The 24,584-nt window shown below is 46.6% G+C and overlaps 2 protein-coding genes across 3 annotated transcripts; one reads left to right on the top strand and one right to left on the bottom strand.

Moving 5' to 3' along the window:
• Nucleotides 1-643: 643 nt before the first annotated feature.
• Nucleotides 644-15,060, top strand: LOC120513449 (myeloperoxidase-like). Of its 2 annotated transcripts, XM_039732913.1 has the most exons (14): nt 644-871; nt 1,862-1,939; nt 2,592-2,685; nt 3,515-3,690; nt 4,298-4,421; nt 6,399-6,528; nt 7,400-7,600; nt 7,693-8,008; nt 9,369-9,529; nt 9,952-10,204; nt 11,470-11,640; nt 12,455-12,692; nt 13,156-13,373; nt 14,541-15,060. In XM_039732913.1, exons 1-14 carry the CDS (start codon nt 865-867, stop codon nt 14,579-14,581), a joined length of 2,208 nt encoding a protein of 735 aa, XP_039588847.1. In that variant the 5' UTR covers nt 644-864; the 3' UTR covers nt 14,582-15,060. The 2 variants fall into 2 exon arrangements, with proteins under 2 accessions (XP_039588847.1, XP_039588846.1); XM_039732912.1 differs by lacking the exon at nt 644-871 and having other exon boundaries at nt 1,385-1,939.
• Nucleotides 15,061-16,982: 1,922 nt separating this feature from the next.
• Nucleotides 16,983-22,619, bottom strand: LOC120513461 (1-acyl-sn-glycerol-3-phosphate acyltransferase alpha-like). Its single transcript, XM_039732930.1, is given in 7 exon segments — nt 16,983-17,128; nt 19,492-19,564; nt 20,073-20,168; nt 20,407-20,582; nt 20,946-21,079; nt 22,350-22,579; nt 22,581-22,619. Coding segments are annotated over 7 exon segments (894 nt in total).
• Between the last annotated feature and the right edge of the window lie 1,965 nt (nt 22,620-24,584).

The following is a 24,584-nucleotide window of genomic DNA, read 5'->3' on the forward strand; positions in this document are numbered from 1 at the left end:
GCAACCCTAAAGTTCCTCCCATTCTACCCCCTGCCATGGCAGGGACATCTTCTGCTATCTCAGGCTGCTCCAAGCCCATCCAGCCTGGCCTTGGGCACTGCCAGGGATCCAGGGGCAGCCCCAGCTGCTCTGGGCACCCTGTGCCAGGGCCTCACCACCCTCACAGGGAAGAATTTCCTCCTAACCCTCTGTCATAATTCATACTGAAATTAATTATATCACTTCGCCCAAAACTTTGTTCCTTTCTAGGTATTGACACAGCTATAACATTGGGGTTGTACATATTTCTGTCCATGTGATTTTGCTGGAGACAGCTTGACCCTGCTCTGTACTACTACCTCATTCCTTGTCCAGTCTGTGTCATCCCAAATAATCAGCAATTATTTTATAGGAATTTCCAAATCCCTGATGGGACACAGCTTTGTTTTGACTGGACACAAATAGTGGCAGACCCACCATTCACACATGCTGTATATGGACCTCAGGACACTCCACAAATGCATTGGCAAAATGATCCATTTCTGGCTTCCCAAACCTTCACAGATGTCAACCAACCAGGAAAGAGAAGCCAAATTCCACCATGATCTGTAACCATCATAGAGTTAAGCTGACCTCTTTCACTTGCAGGAAAGAAATATGTGTCTTCATTCCTTTTTAAACCGATTTTTCAAGAAGGAAGTCAGAAGGAATGGAGAAGTGTACACTTTCTAGATCATTCCAGGAAAGCAAACCAGCAGATATTTCCTCTTGGCTCAGTCTGGTCCCAGTTTTTTGGCCACACCCATTTTAGACCGGGCGAATTTCTGCCCTGGTGCAGGTGTATAAAGAACTGACTTCTCTCCCAGCCCTGCCAGTGCTGCAGAGATGGCAGGTAAGATCCATGAATTTTCATTCTCTATCTGCATTTGATATTTCTGGTGTGGATATTGGTGCATTCCACAGGTGAACCCAAGGAAATGGGAGGCAGAGCAGAGTGCTGGGACCTGGTGGTGCTTCCTTCCTCCTTCTCCCCTGATGTGTATTTAATTTATTGTGAGAAGTGAGCAAAGACTGCCTGATTTATTTCTCATGCAGAAAATTCTTGCAATATATGATTGCTAGGAATAAACAGCTTTCAATCCCCAGGAGCGTGGTCCAAGAATTTTCATGGATTGCAAATGTAAGGTAACCTCTCCCACTGTGAGAAATCTGTTAGTTCTTCCAAATTTTGTCTCTGTCCTTCTCTAAACAATTTAAAAGTTGACTAAATTACTTAAAATAAATCTAGTTACAACCTTTGGGCTAAAAATCTCCATTCAGGGAAGGGAAGGTGTCGTGCCACAGTGGGAGATATGGGTGGAACAGATCATACACATTTCTGCTGTTAATGTGAAACAGGAATAAAGCCAAATTTCATGGAGCAGCAGGAGGACTGGCAGGGGTGGTTGGAAGTGATGATAGACCGGGCAGCTTGTTTTGTTCAGCATCAAGACGGAGGGGGCAGAGAGGGATGTGTGGGGTCAGGCTCCTTTCCACCAGCTGCTTGCGGACATTGCCAAAGGCAGGACCCCAGGACACCTCCCTCTTCCAACTCACCTTCCCAACATCCTCCACCATTGAGGCTGGACTGTACCTGACTGCCTATTCCTTGGCAGCTACTCAGCCCAGTTTGCTGAGGGTTCCACATCTCAGAGGTGTCCCTGTGTCCTGCCAACACCTAGAGCCACGACCCCATCTTGAATCCCACTGACAGACCTGGACAGAGGGCAGCTCGATTTTATTCCTGCATCCTGGAAGAGATATTGAAACCAAACAAGTCAATCTGTTCTGACCCCTCAGTGAAGCCCTGCTCATTGAGGATTTATGTTGCATTTCTCCCTAGGCAAAAATCCAAGGATGACTCTCCTGGGATCCCTCATCACTCTCTGCGCAGTTGGAGCAATGGGCTCCTCAGGGAATAGTAGGTTCCTGTTCATCCTTTGGCTGCTGCTGTACTGGAAAGGGTGTGAATCAAAAGTCAGACAGAGTTCCTAATTAGACACATCTCCAATAAAAAATTGAAATATCCTGTAGATTGATCCACTAAAAATGAAGTTGATACCTGAGAGATTTGCCTAAGGAAACTCCCTATTTAACCAACAGCCCATCTGAGCAAATCATCCTTTTATGACAGGAAACTTGGGGCAGAGACTATCTTTGACTTCTTCTGTGCACTTTCCCTGGGGAAAGGTCCCAGGAGCAGCTGAGGGGGCTGAGAAAGCTCCTTTTCTCAGCCTGGAGAAAAGGCTCTGTGGCTCTGCACAACTCCTGACAGGAGGGGACAGCCGGGGGGTCAGGCTGTGCTCCCAGGGAACAGGAACAAGAGGAGAGGAAATGGTATCAAATTGTGCCAGAGGTTTAGATTGGATATTGGGGAAATTTTTTCATGGAAAGGATTGGGAAGCATTGAAACAGGCTTCCCACAGCAGTGATGGAGTCACCATCCTTGAAAATATAAAAAAAATAAAGTGTATGTGGCAGCTTGGGGACATGGTTTAGTTGAGAACAAAGCTTTTAGTGTATAATTGAGTATCCTAAATTTCTGCTTTTTCTTCTTTTATTTTGTTGAGCAGAGGTCTCAGAGGTGCTGTCAGATTCATCTCTCCTAAGCATCATTACTGAGGCCAGGCAGTTGGTAGACACTGCATATTTACAGGCCCGAAAAAGGTGAGTTCTTCCTGCATGACAGCCCCAATATTTTAAGATAATAAGATTAAATATATGTGTGTTTTTTTCTGTTTTTCAATGCATATTGATTATGGAGAAGACTTAGCACCAGGGCTCTTTTTGTCATGGCTGGAGGGATCATTTTGCCCAGTTTGGCTGGATTCTGGTCCCAGAACCACCAACCATGACCTCCAAGTATTGTTTCCTCACCTACACTGCTGTGAGCACCTCTCACTGATCCATAATGGTCCACACATGCTGGACACGTGTGAGTCCTCTCCTGGCAGCAGGAGTTCTGCCCCTCTCCAGAAGGACTGGAGTTGTGCAGATGGACATCCTGTCCCAGATCGGTGTCAGTGGAAGTCAAACCCCAGGTATTCTCTGTGATTGTCGCAAAAGGCTGGTTCCAGGCAGTGGGATGACTTGGGAAGGAGTCTTTCTCCACTCATCCTACAGAAGTAGCAAGACAGAGCCTTGAGACCAGAAAGAGATGGAACAGGAGTGAGGTTTTCCCTCTGTTCACAGAATACACCTTGTAACATAATACATGTAAAATTTTATCCAGTCACAGTTCATTGATCTGGATTTCCACATGATAGAACAAAGTTTATTGTGACAAGGAAGTGTGACTGAAAACTTGAAGCAGGGGATTACAGTGCTTTATTTGCCAAAACCATTCTGAGCTGACATGCTAATGTGCAGATAGCTGGTCCTACTGGGCAGGGCCTGAGTGTGACCCTGCAGTGGTGTCACAGCTAATTACACCCAGTCCAGCATGACAGAGGAGCTCTGATTTCAGAGAAGGTGCTTCATGGAACTCTTCTTTCAGCTTAAAGAGAAAATTGGAGGAAAAGATTGTTAACCCGATGGATTTCCTGAAGCACCTAAAGGACCCCATAGGAAGAACCAGATCTGCAGTCCGTGCTGCTGATTACTTGGAAACTACTTTGAAACTCCTCAAAAGGAAGCTGCATCTCTCTGGGGAACAGAGTTTCAATGTCACAGGTAATGTGATTTAGACCAAAATGTCTTACAAAGAGCAAAGAGCAGGAAATGTGCCACAGCAGGTGGCAGAGATCAGCTCTGCCATGACCCAAATAACCAGGGATAAAACCCTTCCGCCAACAGGGGAATAGATTGGAAGGTTTCTCAGAGACAGACCTGAAGACTCCCAGGTGTTTTATTCATCTTTGAGAGTGCATCTCTCCCATTATTGTAAAAACAGCTAAACAATACCTGTGACAAACCTGGGGCAAAGCCCACTGGAGTCTGTGATCATTGAAAACCCTCCATCTTCCACTTCTGCTCTGCACACCTGGGTTGTACCAGTCTGCAACCTCATCATTTTGTTCCCAGGTGGGGAAAACCTTCCTGGTGATGATGCTCTCCACATTCCTCTGGAAAATTGCTTTATGCCCACCCAGTTTCCTTAGTCCAGAGGGGAAGGCTGATCCACAAAAGGGTTTAGGCACCAAATTAACAATTCCAATCCAGATGTTTTATATCCACAGCTCCAATTCAGTTGGCTGAAATGTTGACCTAGAACACCGAGAAGCTAAAACAACAAAAGAAGAGTAGGATCGGATGTTACTTTACAGGGTTTCTCTTGCAGACCTGCTAAGCAGGAGACAGAAGGAGATGATTTCCAAGGGCACTGGCTGTGACTATCAGACTCGTTCCATTAAATGCCCAGAGAGGGACTTTTACCGGACCATTACTGGGGAGTGCAACAACAGGTAGGATGTGTGTGTGGACAAGGCGAGTCTCTTTATTCTGACCCAGGGTAGATGATTGTGAAAGTGCCTTTCAAAAGGGCAAGAAGAGTGAAATACTCAATTTAATGAGCCCATAACAGAGGATTGATTTCTACCTGTGCCTGTCAGGAAAAAGATGTAACTTCTTAAAAATCTCAGATTTGCGCCCACTGGCCTTTATGTGCTGCTTTGGATGAAGGAAAGGATCTTGGGGTGGGGGTAGGTAAGAAGTTGAGGAAATTTTGAGGCTGTGACTCAGCCTCTCATTTTGCTGGAGGCTACAGGAAATCATGCCTCCACTCTTCCACAGGGAAAATACTAATTTCCCCGGGTGATTCAGATGATAATATTCAGCTGTTGATATATCTCTGTTATGAGTAAGGGTGGGAATTAAATAAGACTTTAATTCTTGGTTCTTCCAACTTTGTGTATTGTACATCCTTTATCTGAGAAAATTTGTTCTTCAAGTTTTTTTGCACATAGTTTCCCTCCAAGTTCAAGGCTCACACCAAACATTTATTTCCTTTTGTGCTTTTAATTTTATTTTTTTTTACCAGAAAATAACCAAATTCCTATGCTGACAGTGACAGTCAAGGCTCCTTGTCCTGCTGTGTCAGTGCCAGACCTGAAATCTGAATGGGACTTGCATCCAATGTGCACCTGGCATGAAACAGATGTGCCAGCTGTGATGACATAGCACAGCTCTGCAGCAGTGTGCAGGGAGCTCACACTCACTGGGGTTTTCCAGTCTGTTCCCCTGGACTCCAGGGCCTCCAGCCCCACAAGGACAGCACTGTCTGTCTGCCCAGGAAGGGTGTGGAGTCTCTTTCACTGGGGATATTCCAGAACTATCTGAACACAGTCCTATGCCATGAGGGCTGAGATGACCCTACCTGAGCAGGGACATGGGACCAGGTGGCTCCAGTGTGGTCTGTTCCAGCCTGACCTGTTGTGGGATTTTGTGTCCATGCTGATTTGAGGCTCAGGGTAGGGTTGTCCTTGACCTTGTTGGGCTGTCAGAGAGATGGAGGGAGGCTTGAGAGATCCCTGTGGTGTTAATATTTTCCCAAGGATCTTACTCAGCTTGAGGTGCACACCACGAGAATAGTTTGCCTGCAAGGACAGTAATGACAATCAGAACAAGACCCTGGTGGTTCTGAGTCCTTAATATTTGATGGAATTGCTTCGGCTCTGGCACAGTGATTTTCCTAGGACATGCTCTTATTTCACAGCACACTGCTGTGAGCACTGGGTACTTCTCTCCTTTTCCAGTGCAGAATCACAGAATCATTTAAGTTGGAAAAGACCTCCAAGACCATCAAGTCTAACCTTTGACTCATCCCCACTTTATCAACCAGACCAGAACCCTGAGTGCCACATCACTCAGACATTGCCTGAGTTTTGTGGCCACAGGGCCACAGATCATTGGCTCAATCAGAATTATTTTCCCTCTGAACCAAAATGCTGACTTCAGCAATTAAAACATTTTGGAGCGGTGCAAGGCCACACCACAGGCTGAGAGGGTCTGTGTAAAAACTTCCCCAAGGGGCAGCCTCGGCACAGATCCCCACACAGATGGAGAATCTTCATCCTTGGAAGCTACCAGCCCCCAGCTGGACAAGACATGGCCACCCTCAACATGCTAATTGCCCTGCCGTGAGTTGGATTTTGAGACGGAAGTAAAGACAGAGGTGATAGAGAGATTTAAATGTGAAATAAAATTAATGTAGGTTTAATTGACAGGTAAAATTAATAGAGTGACACAAGATACCTTTTTTAAAAATGTTAATTTTTCTCCATAGTTATAACCTTGGTATAATTCGCTTCTTGTGTTTTTCCAGTCTCATCCCTGTTACCAGAGTGTTCAGACATGGAATAAAGGGCTGTGAAATGTTGGTCTGTACAAGGCTGCTGATGTTTGAAAAAATAACAGAGGTTGTTTTTCTGGTGATGCTGCAGAAATCACTCCCACCTGGGGTCGTCTAACCATGCCTTCACACGCTGGCTCCCAGCTGTATATGAAGATGGAATGTCTGTTCCCAGAGGAGCAAGTGAAGGAAAGCGCTACAATGGATTCCCACTCCCACTGGTGAGAGTTGTTATCCTAATCCAGCCATGAGTAAGGACACTGCCCTCAATGCACCCATCAGGAAGGAAGCAGTGGCAACATCTAAAGTGTAAATTGCTTGATCTTTGATCTCAGGCTACTTTTCCACAACTGAGTTATTTCTCAGGTTAATATTTTTTGTTGGAGAAAGACAGGAGAAAAATGTTGTAGAGGCTTTCCTAAGCAGTTTTCAAAGTGTACATCCCAAGGATTGCTGCAGTCAGTGCTCAAGGACACCAGGAGCTTTGTACAAGCCACAAGGCTTGTGAGTTCCTCAGCCATGTTCTTGACTTTCTGGTGTTCACAAACAAGTTTCAGCTGGAACAGGCTTTCCATGAAGCCAGGTTTGGCTGAAGGACTGTGTAGTCTACTTCTACACCTGATTGGATGGAGCTGAGAAATGACATGGAGCTGTGTAATGCCATAACTCTTAGTAATTTGTCTAAGATAACCTTGTGCATGATCTACAGCTACCTGAAAGGAGTAGGTAGGGGTTGGCCTCTTTTCCGAGGGAACAAATGACAGGACAAGAGGAAATAGCTTCAAATTGTATTAGAGGAGGTTTAGGATATTAGGAAAAATATCTTCAATGACATAGTGGTTAAGAATTGGAGCAGGATTTCCAGAGCAACAGAGAAGTCAATCCCTGAAAGTGTTCAAAAATAGGTAGATGTGGCAATTCTCAATATGGTTTATAGGGAATGAGGATACTCGGTTGAAGGTTGATGATCTCGGAGGTCTTTTCTAACTTTCATGATTCTGTGATTCCAAGATGTCGCAGTGGGAGTTCAAGTGAGAGGCAACCGCTCCACCGTGGCAGAGACAGTCGCATTTTCATTTTGGTTTTCTGCAGGTTCGAAAAGTATCCAATGAAATTGCTCACACAGCCAACAAGAATGTCACTGCAGATCAGCAGCTCTCGCTGGTCTTCATGCACTGGGGCCAGTGGGTGAACCACGACATAGACTTGGCCCCTGCCAGTGGGGAAGGAGCCAGCCTGGAGCTCCAGTGCCACACCAGCTGTGCCTTCAAGCCCCCCTGCTTCCCTATTAAGGTACCCTGACTCTCGCCCACGCCACACTCTCTTACAGCAGCAAAATAAAACCACGGGGCTTTCTGAGGCATCACTTGGCTCATTTGCTTTAGTTCCCCCCTGACGACCCGCGGGTGCGGAACTCCGACACCTGCATGCCGTTCGTGCAGTCAGCCTCGGCGTGCAGCCCCGGGACCTTCCGGCGGGAGCAGCTCAACGCCGCCACGTCCTTCATCGACGCCAGCACCGTGTACGGCAGCGACCGCGCCCTGGCCAGGAGCCTGAGAAACCTCACCAGCCAGCTGGGCTTGATGGCCGTGAACCAGGACTTCTTGGACGCGGGGCTGGAATTGCTGCCCTTCGAGAACACGACACACAGTGTTTGTGTTCTCACCAACAGGAGTGCCAACATCCCCTGTTTTAAAGCAGGTAAGGTGCAGCTGGGGGGTTTTCAGTGGGTTGTAAAGTCAAAAAGGGACAAATATCTCTGTATAGGATCCTTGTAGGTCTCTTCCACAGAGGATATTCAGTGATTTCGTGATATTTGAATGAGGCACTTCAAGACCTGACTACGTAAGGTGAAAGACAGGGAATCCTCCCTCCAGTTAGAAAATAAAAATAATCAAGCAATAATCGATTAATAAACATAAAAATTATTTTAACTTCCAAAAAAATTACAGCAAATTGTTCTTCCTTTATAAAGTCTTTTTGAAAACATGAGAAATTTTCAATAGAATAGCCACCAATGCTTAAAACTTCTCTGGAGCTTATTTTCTTCTATCTAGAATTCACCATTCATTACTTGAATGCCAGTTGTCAGATTGAGAAAGTTGAGGCTGTTCAGCCTGGAGAAGAATGGGTTGTGTGGAGACCTCACAGCACCTGCCAGGATCTGGAGGGACTACAGGGAGCCTGGAGAGCGACTGCATTAGTAACTGTCGTGGGAGAACAAGGGGGAATGGCTTCACATTGAAAGAGAGTAGATTAAACTAGATACACAGAAGAAATTCTTCCCTGTGAGAGTGGTGAAGCCTTGGCAAAGGTTGCCCAGAGAAGCTGTGGCTGCCCCATCCCTGGAAGTGTCCAGGGTGAAGCTGAATGGGGCTTGGAGCAACCTGGGATAGTAGAAGGTTGAAATGGGATGGGCTTTAAAGTCCCTTACATTCTGTGATTCTATGATTCAGTTTTCAACCCAATCAAGACTAACAGTTAAGTGCTCTTAAGAAATCTAGTTAATTGATTAATTAACTAACCCACCCTACCTCAGAAGAAAAGTCTAGACATTTGTATGAAATTTAAACAAACTGAAGACAAACACAGAACTTATTCAATTTTGAAGTGATCCATCACAGGCATAACATTAAAAAAAACCATTATGAATGCGAAACTTGCAAAATCAATCATAAGGGTACAGAGTGCTCTCATTTCCTCATTCTCTGCCTGTGAGAAGGGCTCCTTACTGAGTGAGGAGATGCTTAGTGCTTCTTCCATCGTCTCACAGAGAGTTTTCAGTGGGTGCCCTCCAGTTTTCATAGAATCACAGAAGGGTTTGGCTTGAAGAGAATTTAAAAATCATCCTGTTCCACACCCTGTCATGGGCAGAGACACCTTCCACTAGACCAGGTTGCTCCAAGCCCCATCCAGCCGGGCCTTGTGCACTTCCAGGGATGGGGTAGCCACAGCATTATTGCCAGGAGCATCTCCACTTGTTACTTGTCTGTCCTAACACAAAAACCTGCCTCTGAAATTGAAAGCAATGTACTAAATTCATAAAATATTTTCATTTTAGGTGACAAACGGGTGACAGAAAACCTGGGACTCTCTGCAATGCACACTCTCTTTGTCCGAGAGCACAATCGCCTGGCTACTGAGCTGAGGAAATTAAATCCCCACTGGGATGGGGAAAAGCTTTACCAGGAGAGTCGAAAGATTGTGATTGCCATAAACCAGGTACTGATTACTGTTCACTGTTTATCGCTATATTATCATTATATTACACTTAGAAATGTTTTTTCCTTCAGGCAAAAGGAGGAAAATGTTTTGCCAAATCAGTGGAGTTATTTGTGGGAGTAGGAAATTATGAATGAGGATAGAGACAGCATGGATATCCAGATCTTTTTTATGCATCATGCTACTAATTCATCAATTATTTATTATATTCATATATAAATTAATTATTAGATAAAATAATTTAACCTTTTAAAATAATTTAAATCTATTATGCCAAACTTATTCCATTGCTACAGCTCTTTTTTTCTGAAGATTTTAATGAATTCTGCTGCACAGAGTCCACGTTCATTCTCTGCACTTGACTTCTGATGCCATTTCTGTTGCAGCTGCTGGTAAATTCCTGTGCTCTTGTGCTTTTTCAGATCATAACATACAGAGATTACCTCCCACTCCTGCTGGCTGAGGAGACCAGCAAGTGGATCCCTTTGTACAGTGGTTACAATGAAAAGGTGGATCCAAGGGCCTCAAATGTTTTCTCCCTGGCTTTCCGATTCGGCCACACATCAGTGCAGCCTTTTGTGTCCCGTTTGAATGAGAGCTTTCAGCCTTTGTGTTCCTCCTCTCATGTCCCTCTGCATCTGACCTTTTGTGCTCCATGGAGAATTATAATGGAAGGTAAGAATATGGAGCAGAGATCCTGGTCTGGTCCTGGGGTGGAGATCAGCTGGTCAGGCACATGGAATTACAGAATCCCAGAATCATTTAGGCTGGAAAAGATTCACAGGACCATCAAGTCCAACCTGTGACCCCCACCTTATCACACAGGCCAGAGCACTGAGCAGCATGTTCAGTCATTCCTTGGACACCTCCCAGCTCAGCAAGACTTGACAGTGGGGTGTTCCACATCCACTCAGCTGGTGCAGTTGCTCCTGCTGCTCCAGGAGGCAGGAGACTCCCTGTGCCTAATGTCAATCCACCAAAGTCTATGTCAAACAAAGCTCTTGTATCCCCCTATACTCAGGGGACATGGACACACGGTGATGCATCCAGTTTAACTGAGCTAAAGCAGCATCATTCCTTCCTAGAGGTGCCCATCCCTCTTCCTAACTCTAACTGGAGTTATGGGGTCCTGCTATTACACAGCTGAGATCTCAGATAGGTCTTTCTGAGGAAGACAAATATCTCTTCCAAAATGGATTAACTACTTATGAGAAATATAATTACAGTTGTGCAGCCAATTTTCCTGTGTTTTGCTCATACTGTCTCCTTAATTGCTGTGAAAAAGATGTGGACAGTCAGACATGAATTAATGCTATCACCACATTAATGTTTTAATAACTGTCTGTCAATTAATAGTGAATTATAAGCAAAATCCATTGCAAAACCTAAAACCTTGGACAGATCCCCAAGCACCAGGACATAATGGAGCCTGGCAGGCTGAGGAGCAGACTTGGAAAGGGACTGGTGGACAGCAAGTGGATTTAGGGGTTCCACAGCAAGTGGAAGGAAAAGCTAAGGGATGGGGAGGGATAAGGAACTTAGTTACTATGTGAGGCTTTATTTACTGGCACCTGCAGACATGTACAGTTTCATACAGGCACCACTGTGAGGGTGGGCAGGCCCCAGCACAGGGTGCCCAGAGCAGCTGTGGCTGTCCCAGCCCTGGAAGTGTCCAGGGCCAGACTGGACGGGGCTTGGAGCAACCTCAGACAGTGGAAGATGTCCCTGCCCATGGCAAGGGGTGGTATGAGAGGGGCTTTAAGGTCCTTTCCAACCCAAAACGCTCTGTGATTCTATGATTCCATACACACATGGTGAAATGAAAACATGAAGATGAAAACCCCACCCAGCCCACAGTAGACTGCTTCAGCTGCATGAAAGGGACCATCAAAGCTGCACCTTGGCACAAAAAATCTTCCCTTGATTTTCAATGGCTGCAGGAGGCATCGACCCCCTGATCCGGGGCATGATTGTGGATCATGCAAAACTCATGAAACAGAACCAGCTGCTCATTGAGGAGCTCCAGAACCACCTCTTTGAACAGACAGAGGTGATGGGTCTGGATCTAGGAGCCATGAACATGCAACGAGGAAGAGACCATGGCCTTCCAGGTAAGGAGACACAAGTCCACACCTCCTGTGAATAAGGTATTTTTTTCTTTCTGCTGCTTAGTCCATGTGCTTTTTCTATACTAATGGGAAGAACCAGTACCGTGGTTTGAGGGTGAAGGATGGACAGACAGTCAAGCTCAGGGAATAAGAGGTTTCTGTATGGTAAAAATCTTTTTGTGAGACATGTATGACAAGAACAAAAGGCTTAGAAATTAAAGATGATATTTGGGATAATGTAAGAAAGTGGGTGAGAGACAGTGGTGTATTGTAAAGAGAGAGGATGTGTGGTACAGAAGGTAGAGACACAAGTGACCAAATTAAGCTTTCACATGGGCTTGGCCACATCCCCTGGGCTTTGTTATTTGCCCATCAATCTTGTCTTGTGTCCCAGACAAGCCAGAGTAGATAGCAGAAGTGACTTGCACCCACAGGTGGGACTGCCCTAGGTGCTAGAAAAAAATGGGTGCTCTTGGATTAAACACAAACAAATTTTCTTTTTTCTAAGAATTTGATCCTAGAAATTTTGCCTCCCAAAGCTGCAAGGACTGATGCATTCACCCACAGCAGTAGAAAAGCAGTAGAAAGATTTAACCAACACGATAAGGTGTAGTCACAAAGACAACCCAAACTGTTTGTTTAGTGTACATATGAGAAGGACCTTGGAAAAAGTGACATTTGTTGGGACTGCCCAGACAATAGTGCCTTCCAGATCCTTTAATACCATGAGAAGAAGCAGGCAGTTCTCATGGGCCAAGAAAGACGCTGTGGAGATGGGGTAGTGGGTCCTGGTCATCTGCTGCTCCTGCTTTTGCAGGTTACAATGCCTGGAGGGGCTTCTGTGGGCTCTCCCAACCCCAGACTGTAGAAGAATTATCTGATGTGCTGGGCAATCCCAAACTGGCCAAGAAGTTCATGAATGTGTATGGGACACCGTACAATATTGACCTCTGGATTGGGGCAGTTGCAGAGCCTGTGGTTCCCCAGGGCAGAGTTGGGCCCCTCCTGTCCTGCATTATTGGCACCCAGTTCAGGAACCTGCGTGATGGGGACAGGTGAGAGATACATTCCCTGTGGCATTTTTCAGGGGGGAAATGCTGACATTTCCTGTGACACACTAAGCCAACCCATTTACAGCACTCCAGTGAGTGCTCCCAGCAAGGCTCATCCCTTCATTTTAGCCCATGGCCAAAGGACTGTTTTTTTCAGCCTGTTCCTCTAGATTAATGTGGTTGAGGAGTACCACCTCCAGATCATGGGAGATCTGCTGTGGCGTCTGCCTGAGGTGACTTTTGCTCTCAGGGCATAAATCCCTGCATCCCAGCAGTCTGCTGATGCTGTGTGGAAGAGACAGGCCCTCAGCACTGTCAGAATGCAGATCTGGCCACACCGGAGACACTTTCTAAAGAGGTGTTCCTAGGGAAGGTGGATTAAGCACCATTCAGACTCACCTTAGTCAGGTTCCCATCTCAGCAAGTAACTAGAGATTATAAACTGCTTCTGAAAATTTCATTGCAGATTCTGGTGGGAAAACCCGGGAGTTTTCACTCCACAACAGTTGCAAGCATTGAGAAAAATCTCAGTGTCAAGGGTGATCTGTGACAATACTCATATCAAAAAGATACCCAGGGATGTGTTCAAGATCAACACTTATCCTGAGGACTTCACTGATTGCCAAGACATTGACTTGCTTGACCTCTCATCCTGGAAAGATGAGCCTGAGAGTGCCACAAAAGGTACCAGTGGTTTAAGATCTGTCAAAAATAATAAATGCACTATAAAGTCTCTTCTACACCTAAAGGCTTCCACAGTGATTCTGTGGAAAGAGATGATGACTGTCCATTTAGCTACACTCAGACAGCACTTGAGGCAGAGGTGCTGTTAACTGGGTTTCCAGGCAATCCATCACTTTCATCATACCTTATTCCCTGCCTCTTCCTTTCAAGCAGATGGGAAATCCATCAAAATCCAGCCTGTTTTGGACCTTGGGAATGTGTCCTCTAAAGACCTTATTCCATAGTCTTTTCTGACAGGAAAGTTGTTGATGAAAAAGCAACTAGAATTAGCCAACCTGCTCCAAAGTCTTACTGTGCTGCTCCAAGTCCCTGCTCTCTCCTCATCTTCCCCAAAGCTTTAAATCAGTTTAAGATATATCTGGAGTAGTTTTGACACTGTATGTCCTCACACACCCATAGGTTATGATGTGTCACAGTAAAACAATGTCTTTGTCAGAGACATGGACACTCAGTGTCCTACTGAAACACTTTTGACTAGGGGTCTCCCAACTGAAATTATGTGGGAGAAGAGAGACTTGAAGAATGGACTGGACTGGTTTATTTTTCCTTCTGACAACCCATTTATAGATGATCACAATACCTGGGGATCACCTACACTGTCCTTCTGCAAGGCACAGACCACAAAGCATCTCCATTCAGTTCCTGTATGGAGTTTGAGTAACTATTTGAGGGAAACACTGTTGTTTAAGACAGATATTTGCACTTAAAGGCTAAATTATGGTGGCTTCACCCCATTCTTTATGACCTGAGCCCAACTTACCTGCTCTCTATACAACAGAGTTTTTTTTCATTTATTTTTTTATCATATTCTTATGGTCACTAAAATGTGTGGAGCTTCTTCCTGTGGCTCTTTTCTCACCAGGCTTGAGGGAAGTCAAAATGTTTGTGTAACCCAGAGAGAGTTAAATTCCAGGGCTAAAAGCAGTTAATAAATGTTTAACCTTTTGAAATGTCAAGAAATTTTCCCCAAACCACTCATTCTAAGGCTGGAAGCACCACGGTGTCTCAGAGGTGCGGGGACATAGGGATGAGAAAAAGGTGGACAAAAATGGTGTGTTCAGGAAAGACTTTGTGCCTCTCAGCAGCTTTTTCTTGCTTTATTGACAGTTTCTAATCCTACTCATCAGACCAGCGTTGGAAACCCCTAATGGTAACACTGAGCTGCTCCTGGGAAACTCCTGCCTGGACATCAGGCTCCACTGGCTGCTGTTTACTGAACATCAGCACATGGTTTACCAGAGGGGAGCTCAAGACTATGTAATCTGTTTTATTTCCTGTAATGAGATTTTTTTAAAGATATAATTTCTTTCACAAAACTTCCAGTAATGTAAGTCTTCAGATGAAAGGGCAATGATATTTTATTTTCTGTTGCCCTAAAGAATTGATCAGAGGCTTTCTGACTCTCTAAAAGTGTAATTATGACAATTTTTTTGACTTCCCATCCTGAATGGGTGTCAAACCTGCCGGCTGGCATGCTTGCATTGCAAAATCAAACTCCTTATTCTTTTACCTGCTCAGAAATTAGCACATTCATGTAATCTTCACCAAAACTTTCCCAATCTCCTGGTTTTGCACAAGAGAAGGAGCTCTTTAGGCTGCTTCTAATCAGCAGTGAGATTTCAGCCTTTGAAGTCACTGAAGCATGGCAGCTGCATCTTGAAGCCTTGAAAAAGTTTTATTTAAATCCTACAGTGAATCTGTGTGGTTTGGGTATTCTGGGCAGTAATAAAACACATCCTTGTGCACTCATCTACAGTTGGCATTAATGACAGGCTGGGGGAAGAGAGGTTGGAAATCTTTCCATCAGAAAAGGGCCTGGGGGAGCTGGTTGACAGTGGCTGAACAAGAGCCCAAGTGTGCCCAGGTGGGCAAAAGTCCAATGGCCCTGGGCTGTGCCAGACACACTGACCAGCATGACCAGGGCAGTGCCTGTCCCCATGTGCTGGCACAGCTGAGGCCCCACCTCAAATTCTGCATTCAGTCTGGGGTTTCTCACTGCAAGAAAGATATTGAAAGGCTGGAGCATGTCCAGAGAAGGTGATGGAGCTGGGGAAGGGTCTGGAGCCCCAGGAGCAGCTGAGGAAGCTGGGAAGGGGCTCAGCCTGGAGAAAAGGAGGCTCAGGGGGCCCTTGTGGCTCTGCACAGCTCCTGACAGGAGGGGACAGCCGGGGGGTTGGGCTGTGCTCCAGGGAACAGGGACAGGAGGAGAGGGAACGGCCTCCAGCTGGGCCAGGGGAGGTTCAGGGTGGACATCAGGAGGAAATTCTTTTTGGAAAGGGTGGTCAAACCCTGGAAGGGACACAGGGAGGTGGTACAGTCCCCATCCCTCGAGGTGCCCAAGGAAGGACTGGATGTGGCACTCAGTGCTCTGGGCTGGTTGAGAAGGTTAGGGTCATTCACAGGTTGGACTTGATGATCCTAGAGGATTTCCAACCTAAATGATTCTGTGAATCTATGTGTGATTCTGTGTAAGTCAGGCCTGTGTCCAAAACAGTCTTTGGCTACGGTTCATAGCTGAACATACCAGTACAAAAAAGCAAATCACATCGTGGCTGGTGGGCATCCTCTGATAGAGAAGACAGAAGGCTGGACTCAGAAATCAGGAGCTGCAGCTCCTAGAGTGTGTCTGAGTTGAAAGATATAAAGGTTGTGCTAAAAATCATGAGGTTATCATAGAATCATCACACAACTGCAGAATCAGTAAGGTTGAAAAAGCACTCCAAGATCATCAAGTCCATTAACCTAGCACAGCCAGGCCAACCACTAAACCATGTCCCTAAGCACCAGATACACACATCTTTTCAACAGTTCCAGGGATGAGGATTCCATCTGGGCATAGCAAGGATATTAGGCAGCATACTCCTGCGATTTGCCTCTGGTTTCTGAGCCCCCAGACATGTCCCTCTTGCACTTTGAAGATGTGCTCAGCCATGAAAGTAAAATCTTCCACAGCTTAAAAGGAAGGCTAAATATGCCAAAGAAACCACCAAGCCCTGTAGACACATGTAAGGTCTTTAATTCTCCTCTCCCAAAGCTGCCTTGGTTTCTGTCTCTCATGGCAGAGGTACCTCCCAAATCCTACCCATGGAAGAGGAAGAAAACAGCACCTTCTCCTGAGTGTATTCCAGGGAAATGTGGCAACCCTCAAACCCCAAGGCAGCCACTTCCTAGGCAGCATGGTCACAGGCTTGGGATCAATGTCTCTGCCTTGTTGGATCTGAACAGGGAAAGGTGGTTATAAACAGGCAGCGATGATCACAGGAAGGGCCCAGCTCTGCCTGGGATCCAGCTGATGGGACATTCTCAGCAATATGATTACACAGAAATGTCCAGCTGTCCATTGTGTGTCTGTCTCACTGGGTGGCACAGTTCTCTAGGAGGAACACAAGAACATTCCTGTTGGAAGCTTCTCTTCTTGGTGGATGTTTTGCCTGTCTCTGGTTTGTCAGCGTTGCAATCCACAGTTGTCTCTGCTGCCAGACCTTCCTGTGGTTGTCATGGCCTCCCCTCCACTGTGGCACACACAGCTGGAGCTGGAAGATGGGATCACTAATGGGAAGCTCCATTTGTCATTCCTGATATCCTCTGGTAGGTGGAGAGCATGGAGTCACGGACCTGCTCTGTCAGCTTGGCAACATCTTCTGGGCCCAGGCCCAGCGTATCCACTTCTGGCAGGATCTGGATGATCATCTTTCCTGGAAGAAGGTGAGACAGGGAAAAAAGCCTCATGAGTGGTATAGAAGAGCCGGAGGTGGTACAGCAGGAGGGTTCGTGCCAACCAAGGAAATGCTCTCATTCCCACACCAGTGGGGTGGGAGTCCAGCCACATCCTAAATGTACACAGCAAAAACCCAACCTGAGCTTTTCCAGTCCACTGAGAGCACACGAATCATAAATATGGAAAGAGGGGAATCTCTCCTCCAACACAATGCAATATAGGATGAGTTTCATATAGTTTCATACAGGATGTTTTTTCACAGTGGAAAGGTCACAGGGTCTGTCTAGGTCACGGGCAAAGAGAAGATGTTTAATACAACACATCCAAACTGGCGGTGCTCTGTCTATGTATACCAAATGTAGCATGGTCCCCACTTCGAAACACACTTTGGGATGAGAGAAATTGTGGCCAGGTTTCCCTGGTGGGTTAGATTTCTCTGGGGAAGCACCTATGCAATGGACTGGTGTAAACTGGAAGAACATACTGGGGAGCTGCCATCATGCACTTCTGTTCTGGCACCAAGAGTTCCCTATTTTGGGCCAGTGGAGACAAGACAGTGCCTGCACAGATAGGAACCTGGCGATCTGGGGAGAGTCTGTGATGTGTTATAATGTTCTTGCATGACTTAACACGTGTCCCTGGAATGAGATCCAGCAGTGTCGGCGGCAGAGCTGTGGGAAGGAGGCAAAACAAGCATAGAGAAGAACTTCACAAAAGAAAAAGGTCTGTCATGTTGGATGGGGCTTGGAGCAATCTGGTCTAATAGAAGATGTCCTTGCCCATGGTAAAGGGTGGAATGAAATGAGCTTCAAGTCCCTTCCAACCTAAACCCTTCGGTGATTCCATGATACTGTGTTACCTGCCTGCACATCTTACACCCAAAGCCAGGCTGTTACCTCATTTCACTTGTTCCTACTGAAAGAGCAGGGTGATTACAAGGCTGTGCTGAAAATTCAGGTCTCTTGGGAACAGACTTCCAGCAAGCACCGGACACGTTCCATGAGTGACAGTGTCCAACACCAGGCACAGAATTGGGCTTCCGAGAGGCTCCTCAGCACACCCAGAACCACGGCGGACACAGGGAGCTGTCCTGACCCATGGACCTGCTCGGTGTGTAGCAATCTTGACCACCATCTTCAGAATCAGCTCTGGCAAAACTTCTAGATGGGGAAAGTGGGAAAGTACAAGGAAAGCTAACTAGGGTTCTCTCTTCAGCAGTTCAGGTCCTGATGGTTTAACAGCCATTTGGAAAATGGCTCAGAGATCTGCTGAGCATGGAATTAACCATGAATTTTCAGGGTGACTGGAGTTGTATAGAGGCAAATATACATGTAATTGCAAAAAGTCTTTCCTAAATAGCTCAGAGAATTCTTGGAATCTCCATCTTTGGAGTTAATACAACATTTTCTGGACTGGTCACAAAGCTAACTCATCTGTCTTTAGACCAGGCCTTGTTTAAAGCAAAATGTACAGCTTCTTTCAAGATCCCTCCCCAGGAGGTTATTCTCTGATTTCCCAGAGCACAAATGTGAAGGGAAGGGAACAGTCTGGCAGAATCCCTGGTCATGGTCCTATTGATGCTCAAGTGGGGAGACACTTCCAGATCCAAAAGACTTTTGTGTGTGAACAGGGAGAGAATAAACCCAGCAGGCGAAAGATGACTGGAAACAGGCAATTCCATATTTATCATTTGCACCACTTTCTCTTTCCAGGTGTCTGCCTGCAAGGGAATTACTACACCCAGGCACAACAATGGGAGGAATGAGAATTTCAGATGCAGATCCCCTCCTCAGGGAACGCCAGGGCTGGCCTGGGAAAGAGTGGCAAGTGGCAGAACTCCATTTTAAGGTGGAGTCCATTTTAAGTCCACTTAGGTGGCAGCTAAGGGAGAAGAAGCATGATGGATTACTTTTTTTCTATTGGCATTTGTACCATTTTTTCCTGCATTTTCCTTCTGAAGTCCAAGACCTGTGTTATTTTTTCCCCTAAAATTTTATCAGTGGCCAGTAGAAATTTTTGTTACCATAAATGTTTCCTAACTCTCCATGCACCTGTAGATCCAAGGACAGTTGGGAGGGGTGGTTAGGGGCAGAACCTTCCCCAGGACTCTGCTGCTTCTCCAAGTTCACTTGGACAGGTATTTGACAAGCAGTGAGAAATCCAAGGGGAGAGGAAAAAGTGATGCCTGAAATATCCCATTTCTTCCCAAGAAGACAGAAGCGGCTGTTTTCTGGGTGCCATCTGCATACTACATGTGGTCCCCTGTCCACTCCTGTCATGGCTTCAAAGACTGAGCTTGCACCACCACCCAGACCATTCTTTGCCCCAGGTCCTCCTCACCTGGTGTAAATTTCTTCTCCTTCTGGTTGCAGAAGTTGTTGTAGGAAGACAACACTACAGGAATAATGGGGACCTGGAGGGGAGACAGTCTACAGTGAATATGTGCATCTCCTTATCCTTTCTCCAAAATTCAACCAATGTTTTTAGGTGAATTCTGCACCTTGTTGATAATTATCACCATCAGTGTCACAGCAGACACTCAGAGGATTATTTGAATATTTAGATCATTTAACTGCATCACCCCATGTTTTCGCCATTGGATTTTGTATTTTGATCTCTGTTTTTAGGCCAACAAAAATGGATTGTCAAATTACTATCTACAGAGGCCAGCTCAGCAGAAACTTCCCTGTGGAGATCCAGGGCTCTTGTCAAGGTCCCCCCACTTTTATCCCAAGCTGTAAGAAAGGTTTTCTACTTGTCTCTCTGTTTCTGAAACAGACCCCTCCTGTGCCACCTGCAAGCCTCAAGTGCTCCTGAAGATACATGCAATTCATAGGGAAGCCAGGGACTAGTACCCTGGTTTGCTGGTGGACCACAGGAGGCAAATTGCACTCCAGGGGCAGAAGAAAGGTGGGTCTCACCTGTGCTTTCACAGCCAGCTGGAAGGCCCCACGTTTGAAGGGCAACATGGAGCCACCATGGTTGCGAGTTCCTTCAGGGAAGATCAAGACACGCAACTGCAGGAGGGAGAAGACATTAGGGTGGAAGGACCTCCAGGCACAATTCTAAGCCAGTGCAGAGGGATGGTGCCCTTGGGCTCATCTCTGTACCCCTGACCTCCATTCATGGGCACAGAACACAGTGATGCTCTCACTCTGTTCTGCTCAGTGCCCAGCTCACAGACAAAGATCTTTTTCCACCCACATTCAGATTCCTGTTTTCCAGCAGCTCCTCATTGGACTCCTCCCCACTCACGTTGTCCCTGTGCAGGGAGTGTGCCACCTCTGTCAGGGTGCCAATGGACTCTTCCCTCCTCTTGCGGTCGATGAAGATGACCCCTGCGAGCCAGCAGGCCAGGCCGAATGTGCCCATGTACAGGATCTCCTTCTTTGCAACGGGCACGCAGCGCCTTGGCAATATCTCCATCATCACTGCAAGGGGACAGCAAGGGCAGAACAAATCATCATCTGCACTCAGGGTCCCTCTAGATTCTGGGCAACAGCCCTGTGCTCTAGGGGGTGCCATGCCTGAAGCTTCATAGAATCCCTTGGGAATTTTGGGGGTCTCCCGACCTTCCACTCAGGACTGGCACTTAAGAAGAGCAGCATGAGAGGGCTGTGGTCAGCTGAGAGCCTTGTCCCCATTCCCTTGGTGAGGTTGAAGCTGATGTAGCTTGAAAATGCCTCTGATACCCTGGAGACCAGCCCTGGCTTGGGGCTGGCTGGTGAAGGGCTCTGTAGCAGCCACCCCTGCCTTTCTGCCTGCCTGGAGCAGGAGGCAGGATCACCACATACCCATGATGTCAAGGGAGGTCTGGTGATTCAGCACCAGAACAAAAGGTTTCTTGGTCCTGAGGTTCTCCTTGCCCTTCACCACTATCTGAATGCCAAAGATGTATTTGAGTGGTATGGTCAATATGCGCAAAAATCTGGAAAAGAGGAGTGGAGATTAGCCAAAGAGATGTTGAAATTTGGGACCAAAATTTGCATCCAAACCAGCCCACCTCACACTCTGCTTCTGCTGGTTTCCCACTGACACAGCTTTGCCCATGACTTGAAGAACAATTAGTGTCCCTCTGCAGCTAATTATTTAATTACAGAAGACAAATACACCTTGCAGGTTTCCCTCAAGCCATACATGACCAATGACCCAGCAACTACACCTTCAGAAGTTCCACAGATCAACCAAATATTAGATAATATTCAGATTCACAGCACACCTTTGTACTCTGCTTCCCTCCCCACCTTGCTGAGTTGGGAATACGGGCTGCAGTAAACCTGTGCCTGACCCTACTGGCTGTGGAAAAAGAGGGATTTGCATTTAGGTGACATTAGGCTGCAATGCTGGGAGTCCTATTTGAAGAGATATTGCTAAAATAACACAAAAAAAAAAAAATCAGGCAGCAAAGTTAAGAGGTGAACAAAATTTCTCAAAGCAAAAGGCTGATGCTCAGTTAGGAGATATGAATTCCCACTAAAGCATGAAATGGAATAGTAAATCCTGCTTCTGCAGCACTTCAGGAGGGTTCAGGCAGTGTGGTGCCATGTAGCAGAGTCATCTTTTCATCCCGCTCAGCCCAGGTTCCTGATTGCCACTACTGATCACTCCTGAACAGCCCATGCAGCCTCCAGGTGAGACCACATCTTGGAGAGTCTGCATAAAATCTGGAGAGACAGGATGGGCAGCTATGGGATGGGCAGGGGGACTGCCAGACCTGGGACACCAGGCTGTCACTGAGCTGATGGGAACCAGTGCCCATGCAGGGGCCAGCACTGCACCATGGTGATGTCTCAGGTGTGCACTGGCTCAGAGTAGAGAATGGGAAGAGCCTGGAGTGGCTTTCTCAACACAAGTTAGTAATAGAGTGCTCAGCCATGGGGAAGAGGGAAATACAGCTCCAAACATCAGATGAAAGAGCTCTAGTAAAAATAGCAATATGTATTTCTTCCAGGTTTTTTGCATTACCTTCTTTAGAACCTTTTACATCCTTTCTTTCCATAATTTGTTATTCTTTTTATCAACCCCGAGCTACTATTAAAACCCACACCCCTTCTCTGAATTACAGAGTCTATCATCTCCCCAGATCAATATAAAACCGATCCCTCCCCACCACAGCACACCCCCAGGGCCCTCCAAATCAAAGCACTGGAGTGGGCTCTATCAATGCTCAGGGCAGAAGGGAGCCACAGACAACTTACATCATGTTGTCCACGTTACGTCCACGAGGAATACTGAGGATGGCAACCCCAATGCTTATGGTGAAGAGCCACAACTTATAGAAGGTCATCTTGCAGAAGAATCTGAATGCAGGTTTCACCTGATAGAGGACTAGAAAGGCAATGAGCAGACAGGTAAAGGGGTAGTGAAGGAGGAAAAGCTCCATCCTTCCAGCCCAGAGTGTGTTGAGCAGAGCAGTGAACGAGTCACAAGCAGCTGGTGATGTAGAGCAGAGGTGAGACTCCCTCCATCAGCTATGCGTGGGTGGTGCAAAGCTGGAATGAGGTTTGGGAGTGAGGCTTCAGACAGGCTGTGCTCCCTGCTGGGAGCTGTGCTCACTGTGGGAAGCCAGTTTAGCAAGTGCACTGCAAGAGCTTCAGGAGGGCTGGATGGCAACAGGGCAAACACAGCACCGTATGTGTGTAGGGGCTGTGGGGCTGGCAGTGCTTGGAGAGCCCATTCAGGGGGCTCTGGGAAGAGGAACCCTGAGGAATTTTAAGACAATCTTTAGTGGGGAAGAGCAGGCTGCATTGGACAGCACAAACCCTGCCCAGAGAAGCTGTGGCTGCCTTATCTCTGGAAGTGTCCAGTACCAGGTTGGGCCGTGGAGCAACCTGGGATAGTGGAAGATGTCCCTGCCCATCTGGCAGGGGTGGAACTGGATGATATTTAAGTCCATTCCAGCCCAAACCATTCCCTGATACCATGATTCTAAGACCCCAGGCTGTCTCACTTTGTGCAAACATTGATCTTCACCAAGTGAGCTAGCTGCAAGATGTCCAGGAAATCAGAAATCAGTATTTTGAGGGGAGAAAGAGAAAAACAGTGATCTGATCAGTCAGACCCTGCGCTACACATCCAGGTACTGGAGGGACCAAGCTGAGCAGCTGGACGTTCTGCATGCACAGTGGGAAAAGTGGGAAAAGTGCCACAAGTCTAGACAAAAAGATAAAGCAAGAACAGTGACTCCCAATGTTTTTCTGGCAAGAGGCAGGTGCATGTTCAGACAGCATCTGCATAAGCAAGGAGTAAATCAGGAAAATGCAGGTATAACCTGGAACTGCTCCAACTGCATTTCATCTCCTAAAACAACTGCGTGAAAAGGAACTTGCAGCAGCCAGAATAACTGGGCTGAAAAACAAATGTTTCATGATTCATCATCTGCCCACCAGGCCTTGCTGTAGCAGCTGGCACTTCAAAAGAGCAATGACTCTCAATTCCAGCCAGGTCTGAGAGCTGCAGATTATCAAAAGGGAATAGCCCAAGGACCCATAAAACCACAATGATCATCATCTAAAACCTAAAGACCAAAGTCAAATCCTTAAGAACAGTAAAATGGGCAAGACTCAATGATACCTCCTGAAGAAACTGAGGAAAGACATAATTATATAGAATGGCATTGCTTGTTCTCCCTGGTCCTCTGGCTTAGCCACAAACCCTTCTCCTGATTTTCATTGGAAAACTGAAGAGATGTGACTGCAGCCTCACCTCTCAGCTCTCCCAAGGCTTCTCTGCAACCACAGGAGAGGCAATTAAAGCAAAGAGCTTCTCCACAGTATCTGAACTGTCCCTGCACCAGCACATGGACACTACAAGAGCCCCATGTGTGCACACTGGGACCCTCTGAACTGGTGCTTGTAGAGACCAGGTCCCTGGGGAGCCAGTGCTTAGAGAAAAACCATGGCTTCATTCTGCTTCTCCAGGATTTGATCCAGCAAACAGCTCCTTTTCTATGTCTGCCAACCTTTCCTCTACCTCATCTGTACAAAATTGTGGCCTTTTGCAACTGGGAGAAGGTTAATTTGATTCACAACTGGTTCATCCTGACGTACCAGAAAGAGGTTCCTAAAATGTAATGCCAGTGAAAGGAGTGGAATGGCTGTCCTGCACTAATAGCAGTGGTTTCCAAACCAGGGTGCTGTTGTGAGTCTCCTGCTGTAGAAGAAACCTTTGACACAACTCTGCACATAGAAACCCACCCAGAATATCCGGTACAAGGAAGTCTGCAGGTTCCCAAGTGTCGCGGTGAGGACTATGTCCTGGCTAGGTGACAGTGGGGTGTGACACACCCCCTTGCAAGCTCCGCTGAAGCCCAGCCACCAGCGGTGGTTCGGCACAGGAACAAAGGCAGCAGCACGGGCCTTGGGGTGAAATGGGGGTGGCTTTATTTCATGATTAGCACCCAAGACCAAGACTTGGGGCTAGCAAGAGCTTTG

Source organism: Passer montanus, unplaced genomic scaffold, assembly GCF_014805655.1.
Source record: "Passer montanus isolate IOZ18808 unplaced genomic scaffold, ASM1480565v1 scaffold81, whole genome shotgun sequence".
In the NCBI taxonomy this organism is placed as follows: domain Eukaryota; kingdom Metazoa; phylum Chordata; class Aves; order Passeriformes; family Passeridae; genus Passer; species Passer montanus.

Bases quoted from the DNA above. Each gene is read 5' to 3' on its own strand.
- LOC120513449 (XM_039732912.1), top strand. From the start codon at position 1,843: ATGTTGCATTTCTCCCTAGGCAAAAATCCAAGGATGACTCTCCTGGGA. The intron at 7,601-7,692 runs GTACCCTGACTC...CATTTGCTTTAG, and splicing joins CCCCCTGCTTCCCTATTAAG to TTCCCCCCTGACGACCCGCG. The intron at 8,009-9,368 runs GTAAGGTGCAGC...TTTTCATTTTAG, and splicing joins CATCCCCTGTTTTAAAGCAG to GTGACAAACGGGTGACAGAA.